Raw genomic sequence first — 22,716 nt, forward strand, 5'->3', positions numbered from 1 at the left:
AATTATGTAATATATGTAATCAATGAGAGAGAAGGAATACCAATTTTGTTTCCATCAACAGTTGTTTGCACAATCAGTAATTTATCAATGTGCATTAATGCTATGTCATACATAAGGACCAAAGGGAAAATAAATCTATGCTTAGATAGAGTCATAGATCAGGCCAGCAGTTTAAAGCCACAGAGCTTAAAAAGTCTACCTTTGATAATAGTAAGGTAGTAAAACCTATGGAAACTGACACTCCCCTGCCCTCCAGCCCCTTCCCCGGCAGCAATCTCATAAAACCTTCTGCCAGAACACACTTCTCAAGCAAAGAACTCAAGAAGATTCTGAAAACTTGATGTGATGCATAGCAAGTTCCCTGAGTACCTGGAAGCATTTCGTCTCTGAAGGGCCTGGCTGTATCATAGATAACACCTCTGTGCGCTCATTACATAGTAGCAGAAAAGTGCCGCCTGCAAGCAACATGAATGCTTCTCTTATGCAGCATTCAAAGAATGCAATCCGGGCAATAAAATGAAGGCCATAACAACTGTGAATAATCATTTTACAGGATAGGAATTCCTGCAGGACAACATTTTAGGAGGAAATAGTGTTAACGAGTGGCCATGAGTTGGCCTTATTAATATTGATGTGATTTTACCTAAGCATAGCTTCACTTGATACAACTTGGTGCATTTAAAATTTATGTTACCTTTTTATCTAGCGTGTATTTCCAAAAGAGGAATTGTCCTGACATACCAGTTCAACAAAGTGTTCAAACATCAGTTTGGACATTGAAATGCCTCCAAGAATCTTACCTTTATTATTTTCTATAGACTGTACTTCCGAATCCCAGGTTTAGTCTCCTTGGATTTTTGTTTCTATGATATTTAAAAGGAAGTTGAGGAATAGATTTCTTGTGGGAAATGGTCACTAAAACCTGCTCTTGCTAAATATCTGTATGTCCAAGGATATAGGTTTTTTAAATAGACAGTTTCTAGAGCAGTTTTTGGCTTACAGAAAATTGAATAGATAGTACAGAGTGTGCCCATAGACTTCCTCTCTCCCAGCTTACAGCTTCATTAGTGTGGTTTATTTGTTATAACTGATGCACAAGTATTGGCACGTTGTTACTATCAGCAGGTTAGTAGCATGCTCTATCATGATGGGGTTTGTTTTAGTGGTCCAAAGTTTAGGGTTCACTTCTTGTCTTGTACAGTTCTGTGGGTTTTGACAATTCATAGTGCCATGTATCCCCTATTATAGTATCATGCAGAATAGTTTCACGGCCCTCGAAATCCCCTTTACTCTATCCCTTCTCCCCCAAGCCCAGGCCCCTGGCAGCCACTGATTTTTCTATTGCCTCTATAATCTGCCTCTTTATAACATGGGATATGTGTTTAAGTTTTCACAGATATGCACAATAAGTTTTGGTGTATAAACTTCCCATTTTCTCTAATATCTTAGTTCAGAATCCATGCAAACTATTCATTCATTTGTACCCATTGATTGAAGTCCAAACCATGGAAAGAGAGGTTGCATTTTTAAAAGTATCTAATGCACGTGTTCTCCGTTCACACTATACTCAGAATTTGCATTTGTAATACTTTTTATATGCAGGTACATAGAAGTACAACGGACGCTTAATAAGTCTGATTTTTAAAAAGATTTTTTCTAGGACCTTGGTTTACCTCTTTAATTAACAATATACAAGGGCCAGGGGTTAGACAATATGTGCTAGTGTGGTTATTTGCAGCAGGCTGTTGATACTTATTTGTTAGTGTCCTTCCCATACTGGTTGTAAAAATATATATAATTTATATTACCTTTGCCTATATCAGATGACAGAAGCATTCTCTAAACTTAAAGTGCTGTAGAAATATTTGTTAATATAATAGTGTGCCTGTTAAATTATGTATGTTGTGAGCAGGCTGGCAATCTATGTATCCTGAAGAAAAAAAAAAAAGCTGACCTCATCCGAATTCATAAAAAATACCAATTGCTCCAAATTATTGCTCTGCACAGGTTCTATAGGCAAAGAGCAAGTGTAAAAACTGATGGTAACAAGGAGAGGAAGCAATATCAACAGGAACTATTTCATGCAATTTCATGAATCAAAAATGCATGCCCTGCGTTCCCACTACATTTCTCACTGTTAATCTCTTTTTAGTTTTTTCTTCTTCACCTCTTACAGGCTTCTATCTTCAATCTCCTTTCCTTCCTTGCTAGTTCAAACTGTAACTGACGATGGGTTTTCTTCTCGACTGGCTTCATTTTTGCTGTTCTTCCAGGAGAAAAATCTATTACCTGCCCCGCCGGTACAAGTTCATGAGCAGGTTAGTAGCATGCTCTGTCGGGGGTGTTTGTTTTAGCTCTTGTCCTGTGTGCTCCGACAACGACAAGGAAGACAAGCTGGGGAGGAAGGGCCTTTGTCCCTGGAGAGCTGGTTGCTGCACCAAAAGTAGCCTTTTCAATTTAGCCTGGGTTGGGGAGCGGTAAGCAAAGATGGAAATTTTCCTCTTAGAGTCTTTACTGTCATTTCTCCACACTTGGGAGGCAGAATTTATCTGCAAGTCTGTTGAGGCTGGGTTTGAGAGGTGAGGGTTCCCCATTCTATTATATAAATTTCCAGAAAGCTCCACTGTTTAGAAAGCATCTTTGGTCTGAATGTTATTTCTTCCCCCCAAGCAAATTACTCCCTCCACTATATATAACTTGAAATCCCAAGTGCAGACAGTAACCCTCTCAGGTGGCTTCTGATCCTACCAAGGGTAGTGTCCTCCTATGTTAATAATATTTTGTTAATGAAGTATGCAGATATATTACCTTACTCAGAAGCCCTCCTACCGTCTTTTTTTAACCCCTCCTCCCCCAAAATCCTACTGGATGAGGACTGCCTTTACTGTACTATGTTGCCATTCTAAGCTTGTTTCTTCTTGGTGTTTGAGAAGTTGGGGGTGAAGGGGAGATTTCAGTATGTCCTTTGATTTGATTCCATGGTGATCATTGGCAATCTAATTTCAGACTTTTAATTGTTCTTATGTAACCATGCTTCCTAAGCTGAGCTGATAGTTAAACAACTTGGAAACCATTATCTTTGTCTGAAAATCTTTAGAGTTCAGTTCTGTGAGATTTAGCACTCAAGTTCACTCTGCTTCTGTTTAGCACAGAAGGATAAATAGAAGAATAGTTGATATAGTTAAGTGGGTTTTATCAAGTACATGTGTGCTTGACAAAATAAGACATGAAAATGGGCATTTAAAGAAACTAAGGTGTACTTTCCAAAAATTTTCCTGAGAAACATCCTTATTAGCAATTCTTTCATCAGACAGTTGCCATGGCATTTGGATTCACCAAGCAGAGATGAGTCCCTTGTCACATAATGACCTTCTACCAAAACTTCATGCACACTTTAGCCTATTTCAGTAGTTCTCAGACTTTAGCCAGCAGCAGAGTCACCTGGAGGGCTTACTAAAACTCAGATTGCTGGGTCTGTGCTGTAGTCTTTGATGTAGGCGCTCCACCTGGAAGGTAAATGAAGGCATCCAATTCTCTATTTCCACTGCCTCGCTTATAGTAGGTAGGGCAAATGAATGAGCGAATCTTCATATACATGTGTGAGGATTTACAGAGGGAAAATAAGGCCACAAAGAGAAGCATAGTAAAACCAGGACTTCCTAAAGCATCGGACATAGATCGGGGCTGAAATATTGTTTGCATTGCGAGGAAGAGATGAGCAATGAGGGCTTGAAAGAAAACGGTGATTAAATGACCCATATAATCTCAGTGTTGGATGGGATATCAAATGTCATCAAGTCCAGCCATTCATTGGCTGTTGAACCTCTGTTACATCATCAGCCAGACTGTGTTGAAATATGTCTAGAGACAGGGCATCCCTGAACCCATCCGTGAACACCTGATTTAAAAAGCGCTTCCTTGAAACAAGTCATCATCTCTGTCTCCTTGACTTTCACTCTTAAACACTCAGATTGTGCTCCTGCTCCCTGCAGAGCCAAAAAATAATCTCCCAAGTAAAACAGCAAAGTATATGAGAAAGATTGGAGGAAAGTATAGGCAAAAGGACTTAGTAGGTATTTGGGAAACAAGAAATGGTAGAGAGAAAGAGGTTTCTGTATTAAGGGATTGGGAGGCAGAAGAGTGGAAATTCAGGGAGATACAGATGTGGTAAGAGAGGTGTTGATTTTTTATCTGACAGTTCTGTATTATGACTCACAGTAGGTCTTTGAGGTAATTGGTGTCACAGTTGGTCTTTGAGGCTTTTGCAACTGATGGCAAAGCAGTTGAAGCTAAAGGTAAAGCCAGAGAATGCAATCGTAGTGGTGAAGCTCCCCTGGCTCAGGCCAGCCATCGTGACCTGAGCCAGGGAAGTGGGTGGAATTTCCCAGGGGTCAGTGTATGGAGTGAAGAGAAGAGGGCCGGTAGCAACTGCTTGGAAAAAATCTGCTTTAAGGAGACAGGAAGGGGAGGGGGGAGAATGAAAAGGAACAATTCAAGAAGTAGAAGGGGAGCTGGGGAGGGCAGTATCAAAGGTACCACGTACGATTTCCCATAAGAAGGGGTTTTCTTCAGCGATGAACAATGAGAGATGAGAGTTGATTTTTGGTCACCTTGGTAACCACTGTGCTAGCAGTCTCCACGGAATGGTGGTTCTCAAACTTTCACATGTGTCAGGATCACTTGCAGGGCTCTTTCATACTCAGATTGATGGTCCATCCCCAGACATGAGGTTCAGTAATTTGCACTTCTGTTAAGATCCCCAGTGATGCTGATGTTGCTGGTCTGGGACTAGTACATTTTGCGAATGATGATTGCAGAGAGGAGAGTAACAGAAAGCAAAGTAGAGCTAGTGGAGAACAGAAGGGGTCCTGATGAATCAGGAAGTGAGGGCTTACTGCCACCTTGTTAAGGCTTGCGGTCAGAACAGGAGCAAGAGGAGGAAAGCAGAGGGGACTGCGACCGTGTCGCCCATCACGTGTTCTCTGTATGTAGAAGGGAGGTTGTGAGAATAAGAGCTTGGGAAATCCTTGTTTCTTGAACTGGAAGAACAGCTTACTAAACACATTTTTGACCTGGAAGAGCTGATGCTACTTAAGCGCATACTTGACAACTGTAGAAGAATCGAGTCCTTAAAAGGCACCTGCAGGCTCTGAGTCAAAATAAAGGGGAAAAAAAATCCCAATTCTGGTTGTATGACACCTTGGTTCAGAATGACCTCTTGAGATAAGCTTTACTGCTGACCACACAGGATTAAACTTAGGACATCAGCGTGGTGGTATTACTTATTGAAGTCTGTGCAAATTTTTTTATGCAGTTTGTCAGAAAATTTTGTATCTACTTTAACTCTTCACCTCAGGACTGGCTGATTTAAATGATGAAGAGTAGGTGTCTCTAGCCAGAGGTGCCATTCCAAATTGCAGGGCATGTCTGTAACTTGTTATCCTAGTCATACACCAGTAGTAAGATATTGACTTCAATATTCTGAGATCCTCATGCCATCCTAAATATGGATACTTAATTTAGCTTTTAGTTTCATTCTTCCAAATGATATTTTACTTCATTAATCCACAAAAGCACCCTGGAAACAAACCTACCTCCTTTCAGAATAAGGGACAAGAATTAAAAATTGTGAAGTTTCCGAGCAGGCAGAAAAATAAAGCATCATTTCACAAATATCTTTGTGAAAAGTCACCTGACACCATTAAGCACACGCATATAATCCAGATATGTATTTTTGGAGTAAGTACTCTTTTTATGCACATACTTGGTCTATTAAAGGATGCTTTGACACTTACTCTGAGCAGACTTAGGGGTATTGCACATTACCTATCTAGTCAAGAAAGGAAATTTATCACTGTTCTTATGCCTTATTTTATTTTTACTTTCACCAAATAGTATGAATATAACCTGTAAAAGATACGCTTACGAAGTAATAAATCTGATGACTGTGGGCGACTGGTAGCTGAAGTCTCATTACTACTCATTCTTTTTCCTCCACGCCCCCATACACATCCTGACTGACGTTCTCCTTTGCGATGCATGGCAGAGTGAGCACGTGTCCCTGCCGTGTTATACACTCACTGCCTTCACAATCTTATCAGATGAGTATACAGGCAACATGACAGAATGGCTTGGATATTTCCATCCTCATCTTATAAAATTAATATTCGTAAATGTTCCAAAACCTTTGGACTCTTCTAGAAGATACTTAAGCTCTGCCCCAATTAGCAGCCTTGTGACCTAAAAGAATGGCATTAGTTTCTCAAGATCCCTAACTCCTATCTGAGGAGAGACTGCTAATATGGGGCACTTGGCTCTAAGAAGAGGAAAAAGAAAGGCAAGCCTCTATTGTCTGTTATCCATCCAGGAGGGCTTCATTTCCTGCAACATTGGCCTGTGAATGGTTGCTTCCATTACATTACATTTTTAAAAAGCTCATCTGTTGTACTCTCTGGGCATATTATCTCTGAAAATGTAATCAAACTGTTCGAAAGCTGATGCTATTATTATAGTATTCTGATCTGGGGAAAAGCAGGTGTCTCTGAAGTCGCCTGTTTCATTTAATTCAGCCTAATTGAGTTGTCTTTAGTACAAACTCCCTCCTGGGTTGTTAGTGGCTCGAGAAAAAGCCCCTTGTTTTCTGATTCTTCAGCGTGCACCCTCCATATCCAGGTTGGGACTCTGTGTACATCCAGTAATTTATAAAGGCCTGCAGACAGGTTTATCGGTTAGGGGTGAAGTTCTCTGCAGGTGGCCTTTCCTGTAATCACCACAGTCTCCCCTTCACCATTGAGGAAGCTGAGGTCAAGGTATTTTAACCAGGACCTTCCCACGGCACAGCCCAGCAAAGGTGGGAGATGTGTGCCCACTAGTTTGTTTTTCGTTAATTGACGTGTGGCTGCACTGGATCTTCCTTGCTGCAGACGGGTTTTCTCGAGTTGCCGTGAGCAGCGTGCTCATGGCAGTGGCCTCTCTCGTGTGGAGCACGGGCTCTAGGCGCCCAGGCTTCAGCGGTCGTGTGTGTGGGCGCAGTAGATGCAGCCCGTGGGCTCTGGAGCGTGTGCGCCTCCTAGTTTGTGCTTGTGCTCCCCTGCCAGCTCTTTCCAGCTACCCACATCCTCACCTGTCATGACCTGGTCCTTGGGGGAGGACCCCGAATCTACCATCAGAACAACTTGCTTGAGAGAGTGACTCACCTTTTGGTCCAGATGCTAACTTGACAAGTCAAGGCCACAAATGCTCAGGCGGATGGTCCGTGTTTATTGACTCGCCTGTGTAGTCTCCAAGAGAGCTTTTGCTCAGTAAATGGCAGAGATGAACCAAAGTGACAGTGTATCCAACCAAAGTCAATGCTCCATCGTTAAACCAGCCTTTTCTCTTTCTCCTGTCAGAGGAGACTTTATTAAGTAAGCCCTACTCCTCCATTGAAGAGACAAATGAGATGCTTTCTGGTCAGTTGGTTTCTTGACTTTTCAGCTCTAAGTAAATTTCAGGATCGCTTATTCAGGGATGTTTGTGAGACATGGGAGCACAGACCTCAATAGATAAGGGAAGATCATGGCTCTTGAATGTCTTTTGAGAACTTGGTCAACAAAAGTTCATTGTCATCATCATTTTCTTCATCCTAGAAACCACCGCTTAATTGAGCATTTTGTCCAGCCAAGGCATTGTGTAAACGCTTACGCATCATCCTTACCAATTCCCTCTGTAATGGGTGTGTTAGCTCAGAGAGGCTTAGTCCCTTGCCCAGCACAGCACTCACCACTTTTGAGCTGAGCAGTGAGAATGTTAATCCATTTCTTGCTGACTCCAGAGTCATCATTCTGTACAAAAATTTATCCATTATGCTTTGTGAAAAGGAAAGCTCTTTATTAACTCAAGGCTTGTTTGAAGTGGTATAGCCAATATGACCTCTGAAGTCACCAGCCACATATATTAGAGAACATCTGAGTGATCATTTTAAAGATGAGGATACTAAGGCCCTGAGAGGATAAAAGGTTTGTCCCAGGCCTCTAGCTTGGCTCTCAGGCTTTCCAGCCTGGTGGCTTTTGCGCTGTGTGTCTTTCCTTGGCAAGATGGAAGGGGATCCTCACTGATGTCTGAGTGGCACAGTCTGGGGACAGGAGTGGGTCTGTGGAAGAATGGACGTTAGTCGTGCAGCCACAGAGGGACAAACTCTTGTTCCCAGAGCCACTTAGCTGGGAGGTGGGGACAGAGTGTGGAGCCTCAGTCTCAGCCCATGGGAACCTGGCCAGCCGCGGTCTGGGGAAGATGGGATCAAGGCTGTTTGGAGAGGTGTGGTAGTCTCCCATTGCTTTTATAACACGTCGCCAGACAGATTTATTATCTCAGTTCTGTGAGTCACAAGTCTGGGTGGGGGGAGGTTTCATCTGGTTCCTCTGCTCGGGGTCTTATAGGCTGAGATCAACATGTCAGCCAGCCAGTTCTTCTTCGGAGGATCCAGGGGAGAATTGGCTTCCAGGCCTATCCAGGTTGCTGGCACAGCTCAGCTCCATGCTGTTTGTCGAACCGGGGTCTCCATTTCTTGGCTGTTAACCAAAGGTCTTTCTCAGCTTCTGGAGGCTTCCTGGCACCCCCGTGGCTCCTGGCCCCCTTCACCTCCAAAGCCAGCTCTGGCCAGTTGAGTCCTTCTCACACTTTGAATCTCTCTGACCTCCCTTGGGCCTCATCTCTCCTGTCTCCAGCCAGAGAAAGTTCTCTGCTTTTAAAGGGTTTGGTTAGGTGTGCCCACCTGAGTAATCTAGTATGCTGTCGATAATTTAAGGCCGAGCTTACATCTGCAAAGTCCCTCTACTGTGTCGCACTCATATTCACAGGCTTCAGGATTAGGGTGCTGGCATCACTGGGGGCCATTCTGCCCAGCAGAGGAGGCTACAGACTGCTGAGCAGTCTGCTGAGCACTCTTGAGCACTCTGTTCTCTCGTTGTGAGCACACGGCCTGGCCTGGCATATGTGATGGGACCAGAGCAGTCCATGCTTTCTCTTCCTGCTTCTGCTCAGGCTGCCTGATGAAGGCTGCTTCACACCCTCAGGGGTTATTTTTAAGCTATCTTTTGAATGCCTTTCCTCTACCATAGTGTTTCAAAAGCCCACTACCTCTCCTTTCCATCACTTTGCATTAACCTCTGTGGTCCTCAAAGAGTTATTAATAACCCTGCTCTCTGCTTGGCAGTTTCTCCAAAGCATTTCATGCACATCCTCTTTTATAAGCCTCCTAGCAACTCTGTGAGGTCAGTAGATGATGATGATGGTGATGATCCCATTTAAAAACTCTGGAAAAATAAGGCTCAGAAAGGTGAGTGATTTTGTGGAAGGTCACACAGCTGATAAGCAGCAGAGCCAGGATTTCGGCATCCCGAGGGCAAATCTCAGCTCCTTTCCACCACGCCAAGCAGTCCACCCTCACCTCCTTCTCCCCCCTCCTCATTTTTCACTTTCATATCCTGGTCTTCTCTCCCTCCATCTCCACATTTCACTTAAACAGTGGTGCCCCAAGCATGTTGCGGAAAGCTGCCATTTCATTCCCTGAAGTTTTACAGCTTTGTTTTTCTCCACACTGAGAGCTGTACCCATCTGGGTTAAATTCGTAGTCATTGCACTCAGAGCCCAGATTCCATGAGAATGCGGATTTCGCAAAGTGTAATCCGATTAGTGCTGCAGACTGGAAACGTGTGGGAGGTGAAAGCTCTATTATGGAAAACCTCTGGACCAGGGTCGTCTTTCATGAACAACTTTCAAGGCAATCAGATGAAATAAAGCCAAGAGCCGCAGGGAAGCCCACCAGCTTAACCTAGGAAGTTGCATTTAACGACTAAATCATTGAACTTGGGCAAGTGGTAGATGCTCATGATGCATAATTAACTTCAAATTGAAAAGTTGAAGGACAAAACTGTTAAGAGGCAGGCTGGTTGCTCAAATTTTTGCCTTTGCAGAAAAAAGAAAACATAGTAATAATAGCCATGTTTTCTGTGCACTGACACCATTCTGGAGGTTTTATGTACATTTTGATCATTTAATCATCACAATCCTATGAATTGCACATCATTATCATGCCCATTTTACAGATAAGGAAATTGAGGCATGGCAAAATTAAATAACTTACCCAGGGTCACACTGCTAATATTTACAGAGCCAGGGTTTGAATCTAGGCACTCCAGGCTCAGAGCTCATGTTCTCAACCGCTGCGTCATTCACCTCTCTGAGGTTTACATCTCACTATATTTAAGTGTCTTTAAAAAGATAATGGGGCTTCCTTGGGTCAGGAAGATCCCCTGGGGAAGGGAATGGTTACCCACTCCAGTATTCTTGCTTAGAGAATTCCATGGACAGAAGAGTCTGGCGGGCTACAGCCCATGGGGTCACATTGAGTCAGACACGACTGAGTGGCTAACAGTTTCACTGTTACTAAAAAGATGGTGAGGAAAGAAGATGAGCCTTAGGGGTGAAGTAGATGTAGACTTTTCCCGCTTCTTGGGTCTTTGGGCCATTCCAATCTATTATTTTATGGCTATGTGACCCAGGGTAGGATCTTTATTTCTGTATGTATATATGTGATGGGGACAGGTCCTCTTGGAGATGAGGGTCTTCAAGAAGCTGGAGGATTCTTTCCAGTTTGAACTTTCAGAGGCTCTGGAAAAAGGACAGTCACCACCAAGCAGAGAAGGGAGTTGTGGTGAGGCTGGAACAATGCTGAAGATAAAAGGTAGTAAAAGAGGAGTTTACTGTTACTTTTCATTTTGGAGTTGATTTGTTATATAAAAAAATAATCCATTTATCTGGGAGTGTCACTGAAAAGGAGAAATTGCCATGTGAATTCACATTTTAATTGGGGAGAAAAATAAAAGATGCCCAAATTTCATATGTTTTCAGTTAATAGACTTAGAAGGCATTTAAAGGTTTTTCATCCCCAGAGAAATGTGTCTCTTCGATAGCCCTTAAGTGAAGATTCCCATTATCAACTACTGTGATGGGCATGATCTTTAAAATCAAAAGTCTAGAATCTGCGTTTTGGTTCTGACTTTATTCACTGTCTGGGTAACTTGGGCTGGATAATTACCCCACCATGGGTCTCTTTTACGATGTATAAATGAGAATGGTCCCTCTGCAGTCTGCCTCACAGAGATGCTATTGGTGTGTGCTCTTAGGGGAAAAAAAAAATTTCAGTGGTGTAGGTACCTGAGGTGGCATAGTCATTTCAAAGTCTGTCGTGGTGTTTGCCTTTCTAGTAGTTGACTGTGAGTGGGTGAGAATCGGGTCACGTGGAGGCCAGATGTTTTCATCAGAAGTCAGAGGGGATGGGGAGGCTGCCAGGGGGGCAGATCATGGCTTGAAAACTGCTTTGCAGACAGTGTTGGGGTTTTTTGGCTTGGCATCATTGTGTACTCTGCTCAGAGTGACGCATGTGTGTCCTGACACCCCAGCACCGTGAGAACCATGGGGTCAGCTTGAGAAGAGACGTGAAAGTTAAAAAAACAAAAACAGAAGCATGCCGTCTGCTGAGAGGCTGTCCGGGGAAGGCACAGGGCCAGAAAGCAAACGGTGGCCTTGAGCTCTCTGCACACAGTCCACGCTGGATGTGCTGTCTCTGTCCTGCCCCCGAAGCCAACTAGAGCTTCAGCTCTTCCCTGACCTTGGATGGGGAGATTGTCCAGTCACACACTGAGTTTCTAGAATCTGCAGGATGGAAGAACTTAAGGTCTTGGCTGCTTTGCTGCAGGGACTGTCCGCTTCCTTTCCGGAGCCTTCCGACCGCGTTCTGACTCCTTGGCCATCCACTGGCGTGTGGGTAGACGTGTGACTCATGGCAGTGATGTCATGGGCAATCAGAGCACTGGGTCTCGGCTCGCTTCCTTCTGTGTGTCGAGTGGGGGTTTCCTGAGTGCAGTGAGCATGTCGGGTGTGTGGGTCATAATTACGGCTCTGTGGAGACCTCCCTCCTGTGTTTTGGGGCAATGCTGACATCCTGTACCCTTTGGTCTTGCCTTTCATGTACCGCAGGATCGATAAACAAATAAGCAGGTTTCGGAGATGGTTACCTAAGAAGCCAATGAGGCTGGACAAGGAGACACTGCCAGACCTGGAGGAGAATGACTGCTACACTGCCCCTTTCAGCCAGCAAAGGATCCATCAGTGAGTGTTTCCTGCGAAAGCCCTTGTCTTACTAAGTTCATGCAGCCATGGTAGATCCCGCTCCTGCACGCCTCTGATTCCTTGGTCCTTGGACGGAACAGCCTAGGGCCCGTCTCCCCCAGCAGTCCTGTTGTGTGTTCACATCCCTTTTAGGGTAAGCAGGCTGCTGTAACAATTTCCACGTCTCAGCAGCTCAACACAGTAGAATGCTCGTTCATGTGGGTTGGGTGCACCACCTTCTGCATGGTGATTCAGAGACCCAGGCTCCTTTTGTCTTGTGGTTCCACCAAAGCCCAGTGCTCAGAGCCCTCTGCAGGCTCATCTGCCTCGAGCCAGCCCATAGGGAAGCTGGTCTATTCCTTGCCCTGTTGAAACGAGGGGTTGTTGAGTTTAAAAAAAAAAAAAAAAATCTCAGTTCACCTCTCAACTCCCCTTTCTTCAGCAACTCACCACGTTGCCCCAGAAAAAGCGACATAACCTAGCAGCCGGCTTCTGGACTCATCGATCAGTCTCTGAGCAGTGATTGGACACTTTGTACTTGTGTGGTTGGGGGAGGAAGGGGTTAGCTAAGTAATGGAGCCTTTGAAGAATTGCAAAAGTGACAAAGAATTGACTCTGAAGCTTTTGATGTGACAAGAAATCATGGCCAGAGGGCAGGGTCGGTGGTAGGAGAGAAAACCATGCCAGAGGCTATAAACAACCAGGCCAAGACAGCCTCTTAAAAGGAGGATAAATCAGGTGAGCCTGGCCTCGCTTTCAGCCGGACTTCAGGAATTCCTGGCACTTCCTGTCTCAGCTATAGCTACAGCCTCCATAAAAATGACTTACCTGAAGGAAAGAAAAGGGGTGACAGAGTTTTTTTAAAAACTAGGTTGCTGACTTTGGGAAAAATATAAACCAAATAGCATTGTCAAGTTGCAGAGAGTGCAAGGCGGGGGCACATTTCAGCAACAGAAAATCAGTTAAAGTCTTGGATTTCTGGAGGGTGAAGGAGAAAAGAAAAATTAAAGAATAGATGCTCTGCATCAAAATGTATAATGTGTAATGCAAGGGAAGAAATGCCATAAGCCTGTAACTCAGCCAAACCCTAGATCCCCACAAGTTAGAATGATGCCAAACAAGCCCTGCTATGTGAACATTTAAAAGGGTTATTGAAGGAGACATGAAGCTCACAGCCCAGCCTTGAAATCCTAGTTAAATCCTCCGTGGGAAATAGGAACTGAGCAGGATTTCTTGTTAACCCCGAGGTCAGGACCTAGGATGTTTTCTTAAGAGAAAAGGACAGATGAAAGCTGACATCTCCCCACTCTTCGTTTAAACCCTCGCTGTGTGCTGTTCATCTTGAAGTTTCTTACACAAGTGGGTGTTTGTTTTTAAATCCTTCTGGAGGAGAGTCTGATTTACATGCAGAGGTTCACTTTGCTTCTCACCTGCCTGAGAGGATGCCTAGCAGATTGTAGGAGGGTCTCAAAAGTTTTAGATGGATGCATGGGTAGATGAAAGAATCCGTGAAATGTACGGTGTGCACCTGGGGGTTGTTTTACTTCAGAGGAACACAGGTAAATGAAAGAGAAGGTTTCCCACTACTTGTCTTCACGCTGGTTATGTTGTGTAATATTCTGACTTTAGAACAAAGTTTCTCAGCAGAATTATCAATCAGAAGTGCCTGGTCGCCCATCAGGATCCCTCGGAACTAGAACTGAGAATTATACCTTTATGGATATTTTAAACTATATAATAAATGAGGGCTAATAGCCTGTGGGATAGTGGTATTCAGCCATCTCGCACATATATTTGAGAAGCTTTTTTTGACATGTTTGGGTATTTATTCACTGAATAATTGTTTCATTCAACAGTCGCTAATTTGATGCCTACTTCTAGCCAGACACTGTCTGGGTACTGGGCATATATCAACAAAATATAGTAAATAATACAGAACCTTGACCCCACCTAGTAAATAGAGTAGACCATTTTACCTAATTTTAAATTTTACTGGAATGTAGTTGATTTACAATGTTCGTCAGTTTCAGGTGTACAACATAGTGGTTCAGTTATGCATATGCATATATTCCTTCTTTTTCAGATTCTTCTCCCAGATAGGTTATTATAGAATATTGAGTAGAGTTCCCCGTGCTATACAATAGGTTCTTTTTGGTCACCTATTTTATATATAGCAGTGCATGTGTGTTAACCCCAGGCTCCTAGTTTATCCTTTCCCATCATGTTTCCCGTTTGGTGACCATAAGTTTGTTTTCAAAATGTGTGTGTCTGTTTCTGTTCTGTAAGTAAGTTTATTTATATCATTTTAAAAATTAGATTCCATATATGAGTGATGTTATATGATATTTGTCTTTGTCTGTCTGACTTACCTCACCTAGTATGGTAGTTTTAAATTTCATCAGCATTGCTGCAAATGGCATTATTTTGTTCTTTTTTTGGCTGAGTAATATTCCATTGTAACTATGTACCACGTCTTCTTTATCCATTCCTCTGAGAGCAGACCACTTTAAATCACTGTAAAAGTATGTTGAAGGTGACTTACAAGAGGGTTTGCTCCATCCTCCAGATTTGGAGGGAGATTGGTTAAAGATAAGGGTGGGCTACGAGAAAAAAATGTTTGAAATGAGCCTTGAAGGATAACACTTGTCCACGTAAGTAACGGCGAAGCATATCCTAAAAAGAGAGGGTAACATATGTTTAAAACTATAAAGGCATGAATCAGAACAGGGTATTTGAAAAAACCACAGGTAGTTTTCTGTTTGGGGGCATAGGGTATGAGTGATCGGTGGAAGATGAGCTTCCAACGTAGGAGACCAAGGAGGAAAAAGCAGAGGGACAGTTGGAACAAAGAAAACCTCAGAACCAGACCTCAGTGGGACTGGGAAGATAGTTGAGGCAGTTCTCTTGTGCTGTTGGGAGAGGAAAAACTCAACAAGTGTCTTGAATGTTATGGGCATTGGGGATTTCTTTCTCTCTGAAAATTAACATGCCACATGGACAACATCCTTTAATAAATGTATATAAGTAAGATTTGAAGAACACAGGCTGTCCGGTTGGAAATAGTGGTTTGGTGCAATTAGAAAAAGATTTCCCTAAGGATGGTTCAAGAGTGATTTTAATGGGTTTGAAGTGATCAGAAGTGCTGGCTAATGAGCTCTGGGAGTTATAACATGATCTCTGGTTTTCCAAATGCTGTCCAAAATCTCATGTGGTTTCTTTGCAGAATATTTGATATTATGTTAGTCCAGGAATTTAAAAAAGGTTAATAGAAATGTAAGGGTATGTGTGTATGTGTGAATGTGAGTGTACATGAATGTAGGAGAAGAGACAATGGGATGTTAAATAAATAATGACCAAAGTAGAAAAGAGCCTTAAAAATACTCTGCTCTCAGGATAAAACCCGGAATCCTAGGTTGGCCCACTAGTCCCTGCTTCCATTCCCCTGTTGTATGCTTTGGCCAAACTAAACTGCTTTGACCTCAGTATCTCTCTGTGCCCTCCTTGATTCCATTCTCTTCCCTCACCTGAATACCCTTTCCCCAAGGCTCCCTTCTTGGCACATTGCATCAGAGACGTTTCCTCCAGAGAATCTTCCATAATTTCCAACCCCCAACCTTGATTCTTGGTGAAGTATACTCTTCTATGTCTTGGTAATAATATTTTTGCTGTCATTAGTATCCATTTTCATTGCTTTCTCCTAGACCATAAGCTCCTCTAAAGACTGTGTCTGTATCACCATTTTTGAGTCCCAGAGTTGGTACTTTATAATGATTTGTTAAATGAGAAAATAGATTAATAGATAGAAATAAAAATGGGAGAATCATATTTTGAGCAATGAATAAAGATGATGTGAGGTTAGCTCACTGCATACTCATCTCCAACCAAACATGACATTTTCTCCTCTAAAATGGTCCATGTCCATTGTCACCTGTCCAGTAAGTGGCATAATATTTGTCCAATTGCTGAAACCAAGGTATGGAATCTACTCTAGACACCTCCCTCACCTCCACTTCCCACATCTAAGATAACTCCAAAGGCTAATGAGTTTTTATCCTAAGTGTCTCTTTAATCCAGTCATCTCTGCCACCACAATCTCACCTCTGTAACCCAGAAATAATAGGTCCCCTGGCTCCACCCTTGCCTACCTCCATTCCATTTTCTTTAAAAGCATACAAAATGAGGTTTTTTAAAATGCTTATCTAATCATGTTACTTCACCCTGTTTAGAAAAAATATGAAAATTATTGAGGATGACCTACAAGGCCTTGAATGGCCTGGCCATGCAACCAACTCCTCTCCAGCCTTATCTGCCTTGACTGCCTTCTTCTCCTCACTTCTTACAATCCAGACATATACAGTTTTTCTCAGTTCTTTGGATATTGTTGACCTTAGGACATTTGCATATGCTGTTTCCTCTCCTTGAATTCCTTTCTCATTCCTTCCCCCTTCCCCAGGTTTATTCTTATTCATCCTTCAAACTCAGCTCTGAAGCCTCCTTTCAGGAAAACCGTCCTTCCATCCTTCCAAAGACCATTTCTCTTTGCTTTGTACTCTTTTAACAGTGTGCTTCCCATGTAACATTTTTCATATTTGAGATTTAATAACTATTTGGGTATTATATGGTTAACACCTAACTCTTGAGGCAAGCTTTGAACTCTATGGAGGCATAGGCTTTATCTGTTTCTGCTCATAATTCTCTCTCCAATATTTAACATAGCACCTAGCATATGACAGGTACTTAAATGAATATGAGGATAAAAGTAGTAAGGATAACATGGAATAAATCTAATCTTAAATTTTTGTACTTTGAACTACATTATACAAAAGAATTAAAAAGAATTGATTAAAAACCAAATAGTCTAGCTTTCTAAATTAACATATAATGCCGTTGGTCATTTTATATGGTGTCACTGATAGTGGACCCTCAGATGGGAAAACTCTTATTAGATGCCAGATACTATTTTAAAAACTTTAACCCTCATGGGAGAGATGGTATTATCATCACCACTTTGCAGATGAGGAAATCGAGGCACAGAGAGGTTAAGAAACCTGCAGGAGGTGACCCTAGCCCACCTACCTGATCAAGCCCCAAGCATCAGTGGTTTAATGCTGTAAAAGTCTGTCTGTCTGTCTGTTATTCATACCATGGTCTACTGCAGGTCACCACAGGGATGGAGGGGCATTGTCTCTGCTCCAGACAGTTACCCAGATTCAGGTCCCCAGGCTCTTTCTGTCTAGTGACTCTGCCATCCCCTAGATCCTTTGCATCTGGTTTATGAAAGGGGAAAAGAGATGAGTGATTTTGAAGGAAGTTTTAATGAGCCATTTTAGAAGTGGTGGACAGCACTTTTGCCCACATTTCATGCACTTGTTCATGCATTTCATGCACATTTCAGAACTTGTTGTGTAGTTTCCCCTAACTTGAGGAATGCTAATGTAACTACTTTTGTGCCCAGGAGGAAAAGGGAAATTAGTTTGCCAAACAACTGGACCGTGGTGAAGCAGGAATTCAGATTCGCACAGAGAGGTATCAGACCCCATGCTCTTAAACATCATGCTCTATTGCAGGCTCTCTCAACCTCGGCACTGCTGACATTTTCGACTGAGTAGATCTTGTTGTGGGGGACCGCCCTGTGCATTGTAGGACGGTTAATAGCACCATGACTTCTATCCATTCGATGCAAATAGCAGTGTCCTGCCCCCCTACCCTTCCTTAGTTGCTAAAATCAAAATGTCTCCAGACATTGCCAAATTTCCCCTAGTGGTAGTTGGTATGGTGGATGCAAAATTGCACCTTCACTCTCCTTAAGAACTCTCTCTCTACTATTTTTTATCATGTGACAGCCCTCAGGCAGGCCCACCAACTCTCTGAGATAAATTAAACTCTGGTCAAATCAGATGACTGTGACAGACAAGTCCATTCAGGAATTAATTTATTCCTCTTCTTCTTGCCTGTGAGTGTTAGCCTGTTTCAGTAGCTCTGTCCTTCATTCTTAAAATGGCATCAGCAGTAATACCCTTGAGTAATACCCTTGAGTATTGACTTTCTAAGGTCAATACTCATAATAAAGGTTTTCTACTGAGAAACAGAGAAGAGGAAATTAGGAAAAGAGTCATGTCACTTTTTGTAATATATATATAGTATACTCTTTCAAGAAAGAGATCAATTCTGAATTGCCTTTCAGAAAAATGTTTGTGTTAGATACAGAGAAAAATATTCCTCCCTGAATTTTAAAATTTCTATCATTACCTTTATTTTATTTTGATGAAAATCCATAAAAAGTGAGGTAAAATTAAATACTGATCACTTCCAAATGGAAGCATCTGAAGCATATGTTTGTTGTGTGTGCATGTGTTTAAACAAATGTTCCTTCATTCACATGTTCCATACCAATTGTTGTTCTGGGAACTTGGAAATCAACAATGAATAAACAGGCAAAAATTCCTGCCTTCCTGGAGCTTCCATTTTAGCTGTAGGTCACCAACACTAAATTATAAATCACTGGTTCTCAATCAGGGAAGTGACTTGGCAATGTCTGGAAACATTTTTGGTTGTCTAAACTTAGGGTGGGGAGTGCCACTGGTATGTAAAGGGATGGAGGGCAAGGATACTGCTCAGCATCCTTCACAGGAGCTCCAACAAAGAATTATCTAGCTCTGAAGGCCAGTGGCCACAGGACTGGAAAAGGTCACTTTTCATTCCAATCCCAGAGAAAGGCAATGCCAAAGAATCCTCAAACTACCACACAATTGCACTTATCTCAAACGCTAGCAAAGTAATACTCAAAATTCTCCAAGCCAGGCTTCAATAATATGTGAACCATGAATTTCCAGATGTTCAAGCTGGATTTAGAAAAGGCAGAGGAACCAGAGATCAAATTGCCAACATCCGTTGGATCATCAAAAAAGCACGTGACTTCCAGTAAAACATCTACTTCTGCTTTATTAATTATGCCAAAGCCATTGACTGTGTGGATCACAACAAACTGTGGAAAAGTCTTCAAGAGATCAGAATACCAGACCACCTGATCTGCTTCTGAGAAATCTGTATGCAGGTCAAGAAGCAACAGTTAGAACTGGACATGGAACAACCGACTGGTTCCAAATCAGGAAAGGAATACGTCTAGGCTGTATATTGTCACCCTGCTTATTTAACTTCTATGCAGAGTACATCATGAGAAATGCTGGGCTGGAAGAAGCACAAGCTGGAATCAAGATTGCTAGGAGAAATGTCAGTAACCTCAGATATGCAGATGACACCACCCTTATGGCAGAAAGCGAAGAAGAACTAAAGCACCTTTGATGAAAGTGAAAGGGGAGAGTGAAAAAGTTGGTTTAAAGCTCAACATTCAGAAAACTAAGATCACAGCATCCAGTCCCATCACTTCATGGCAAGTAGATGGGGAAACAATGGAAACAGTGACAGACTTTATTTTTTGGGTTCCAAAATCACTGCAGATGGTGACTGCAACCATGAAATTAAAAGACGCTTGCTCCTTGGAAGAAAAGTTATGACCAACAAAGATAGCATATTAAAAGGCAGAGACATTATTTTGCCAACAAAGGTATGTCTAGTCAAAGCTCTGGTTTTTCCAGTGGTCATATATGGATGTGAGAGTTGGACCATAAAGAAAACTGAACACTGGAGAATTGATGCTTTTGAACTGTGGTGTTGGAGAAGACTCTAGAGAGTCCCTTGGACTGCAAGGAGATCCACCCAGTCCATCCTAAATGAATTCAGGCCTGAATGTTCATTATAAAGACTGATGCTGAAGCTGAAACTCCAATCCTTTGGCCACCTGATGTGAAGAACTGACTCCTTGGAAAGACCCTGATGTTGGGAAAGACTGAATACAGGAGGAGAAGGGGATGAAAGAGGATGAGATGGTTGACTGGCATCACCAACTCAATAGACATGAGTTTGAGTAGGCTCTGGGAGTTGGTGATGGACAGGGAAGCCTGGCATGCTGCAGCCCATGGGGTCTCAGAGAGTCATGACTGAGTGACTGAACTGAAGGCCGGTAGTGATGAGGTAACTGAAGGCCAGCAGTGATGATGTAACTGAAGGCCAGTAGTGATGATGTAAGAGCTTTTGGAGTGTAGTCGACTTACAATGTTGTGTTGGTTTCCTGTGTACAGCATGGTGACTCAGTCATCTGTGTACTTGGAATGGAATTTCTCCACATGCCTTTCTCTCCCTGCTAGACTGAACCTTTGAGGGAAGGAGCTGTGTGCCTAGCCGCCAGTGGCACCTAAGAGAACAGGACCTACAAGAATCAGCAGAACTGGCATTCTTGCCACTGCAGCAGGACAGAGCTCAGGCTCTAGAGTCAAGTTCGTTCATCTGCCAGACCCAGGACTCCCAGAGGAAGGGCTGAAAAACACAGTGAAATAGTTAATGATAGCCTCCGTGTTCAGCTTCAAAATACCCCTGGCTTACTGATTCTTTTTTTGTCTCAGTTCTACTAGCTGATTGATCATCTTTCCTTCTGTAAATTCTGTTATGAGGACTAATGCTTGACCCCAAGATATTTAACTCATGCCTCAGACATCTTAATCTCATGTGCCATGTCCATATACGAAATGGACAGTATAAAAAGATCATTTGACATGAAACTGGCTTACATACCTTTCTTTTCCTTCTAGACTTGGAGCTAGGCAGCAGTGTAAACATCTCAGGCAGCAGTTCCCAACCTTTTTGGTGCCAGGGACCAGTTTCAAGGGAGATATTTTTCCACAGACTGCAAGGAGGAGGGATGGTTTTGAGATGATTCAAGCATAGTACATTTATTGTGCTCTCAATTTCTGTTATTATTATTACATCAGCGGCACCTCAGCTCATCAGGCACCAGATCCCAGTGGCGGTGTGGCGTGTCCTCAGTGATGTCTTTAGAGCAAACGCCTCCTAAGGCTTCTCTGGGGGCTCTTTCTGGTGGGCCCCTCAGTGGGCTCCTGCAGAATTAATCGCTCATGGCCGTAACCTTCTGCAGGAGTTTAGGTGTATCTTCAGCAGAAAACTGCAGTCTACCCTAAACTAACCTCCTTGTACATCTTTGATGTTTGAATGACAGTTTACAAAAATGAAAGTTGGGAACTGATTAACAAGCAAATAGCCTCACCTTCCATTTGAATATATATTCATGTTTGAGGAGCAATAAAAGCAAACCTTTGGGTATGCATGTCTAAAAGCCAATGCATGATGCCGTTTGTTCATTTTATGTGACGTCGCCAGAAGGGGTCCCACAGGCTGCTTATCAGCCATGATTGTGTGAACACCTGAAGGTCTGTCCCATGGAGGACTCTCCTGCACCAGCCAGCTGAGGGGCCCGAGGCTGTCAACATTGTTGTTGTATAGTCTCTATGTTGTGTTCGCCTCTTTGTGACCCCATGAACTGTAGCTTGCCAGGCTCCTCTGTCCATGGTATTTTCCAGGCAGGAATACTGGAGTCGGTTGCCATTTCCTTCTCCAAGGGGGTCAGCTTTAAGGGCAGTCATTTTATTGAAGCATTGTAGTTCAGAAGACTCCTCTCAAACTCAATTTCAGACAAGGTAATTCAGCACAACAGTAGGAAGTTTATTGAAGGAATAATGACAGCTGCTATGTATATGATGCTTACTAGGTTCCCTGATAGCTCAGTTGGTAAAGAATCTGCCTACAATGCAGGAGACCCTGGTTCAATCCCCGGGTTGGGAAGATCCACTGGAGATGGGATAGGCTGCCCACTTCATTATTCTGGCCTAGAGAAGTCCATGGACTGTATAATCCATGGGGTCGCAAAGAGTCAGACACGACTGAGCGACTTTCACTTTCGCTCTGCTAGGTTCCAAGTGCTGCCCCCTAGCTCAGAGAGTGAAGCATTTGCCTGCAGTGCAGGAGACCTCAGTTTGATCCCTGTGTCAGGATCATTTCCAGAAGGAGGGAATGGCAACCCACTCCAGTATTCTTGCCTGGAAAATCCCATGGACAGAGGAGCCTGGAAGGTTATGGTCCATAGGGTTGCAGAGTCGGACGTGATGGAAGCGACTTAGCCACCTGTCTATGGTAATTTGGTATAGCACCCTGAACTAAGCCAGGCAACATTACCATTTTGCATTTATTTATCAATAACATATGCATATTTTCTAAAGTCTCTCAGCTTAGCTGTCTAAAGATACTGATTTTTCTAGCATGTACTTTTAACTGTATTTTCTTTTCAGTGTTTGGAGTTTTTGTGTTGTTTTCATTGATCTGAAATCTTGAGAGAGTCCTTTAGGCACAGAGAGGCTGAGATTGATTTCTGTAGGATTAATGTTCTTTTAGTGCCCCCATGACTTCGAGCCATCTCGAAACACTCACTGTATCACACACACTTATTCTGCATTAGAATCCTCAGTATGCAGCTTGTTGGTATTGATCCACAGAGTCAGGGGAAGCAGATCTCTTTCCTAGAAAGTTTTAAAACTGAGATGAAAGTGCAACAAGCTGCGTAGCCTGAGATGTATGTTTCTTAAAGATGATGTAGCTCCTTTTAGGGAGCACATAACTTAGTGACTTCAGTTTAAGACACAGAGAGGTCACCTAATCATG

At 42.8% G+C, this 22,716-nt stretch overlaps 1 protein-coding gene across 1 annotated transcript in view; it reads left to right on the forward strand.

Annotated features, from left to right (window-relative positions):
- The window catches only part of ANO4 (anoctamin 4), a 215,330-nt gene that overhangs the window by 80,181 nt on the left and 112,433 nt on the right, over positions 1 to 22,716 (forward strand). Inside the window, exons 6-7 of the mRNA XM_065921006.1 lie at positions 2,274 to 2,318; positions 12,019 to 12,150. Of these exons, the coding sequence (XP_065777078.1) occupies positions 2,274 to 2,318; positions 12,019 to 12,150 (177 nt within the window). The remainder of the gene's footprint in view (positions 1 to 2,273; positions 2,319 to 12,018; positions 12,151 to 22,716) is intronic.

The sequence above is a fragment of the Muntiacus reevesi genome, chromosome 1 (assembly GCF_963930625.1).
Source record: "Muntiacus reevesi chromosome 1, mMunRee1.1, whole genome shotgun sequence".
In the NCBI taxonomy this organism is placed as follows: Eukaryota; Metazoa; Chordata; class Mammalia; order Artiodactyla; family Cervidae; genus Muntiacus; species Muntiacus reevesi.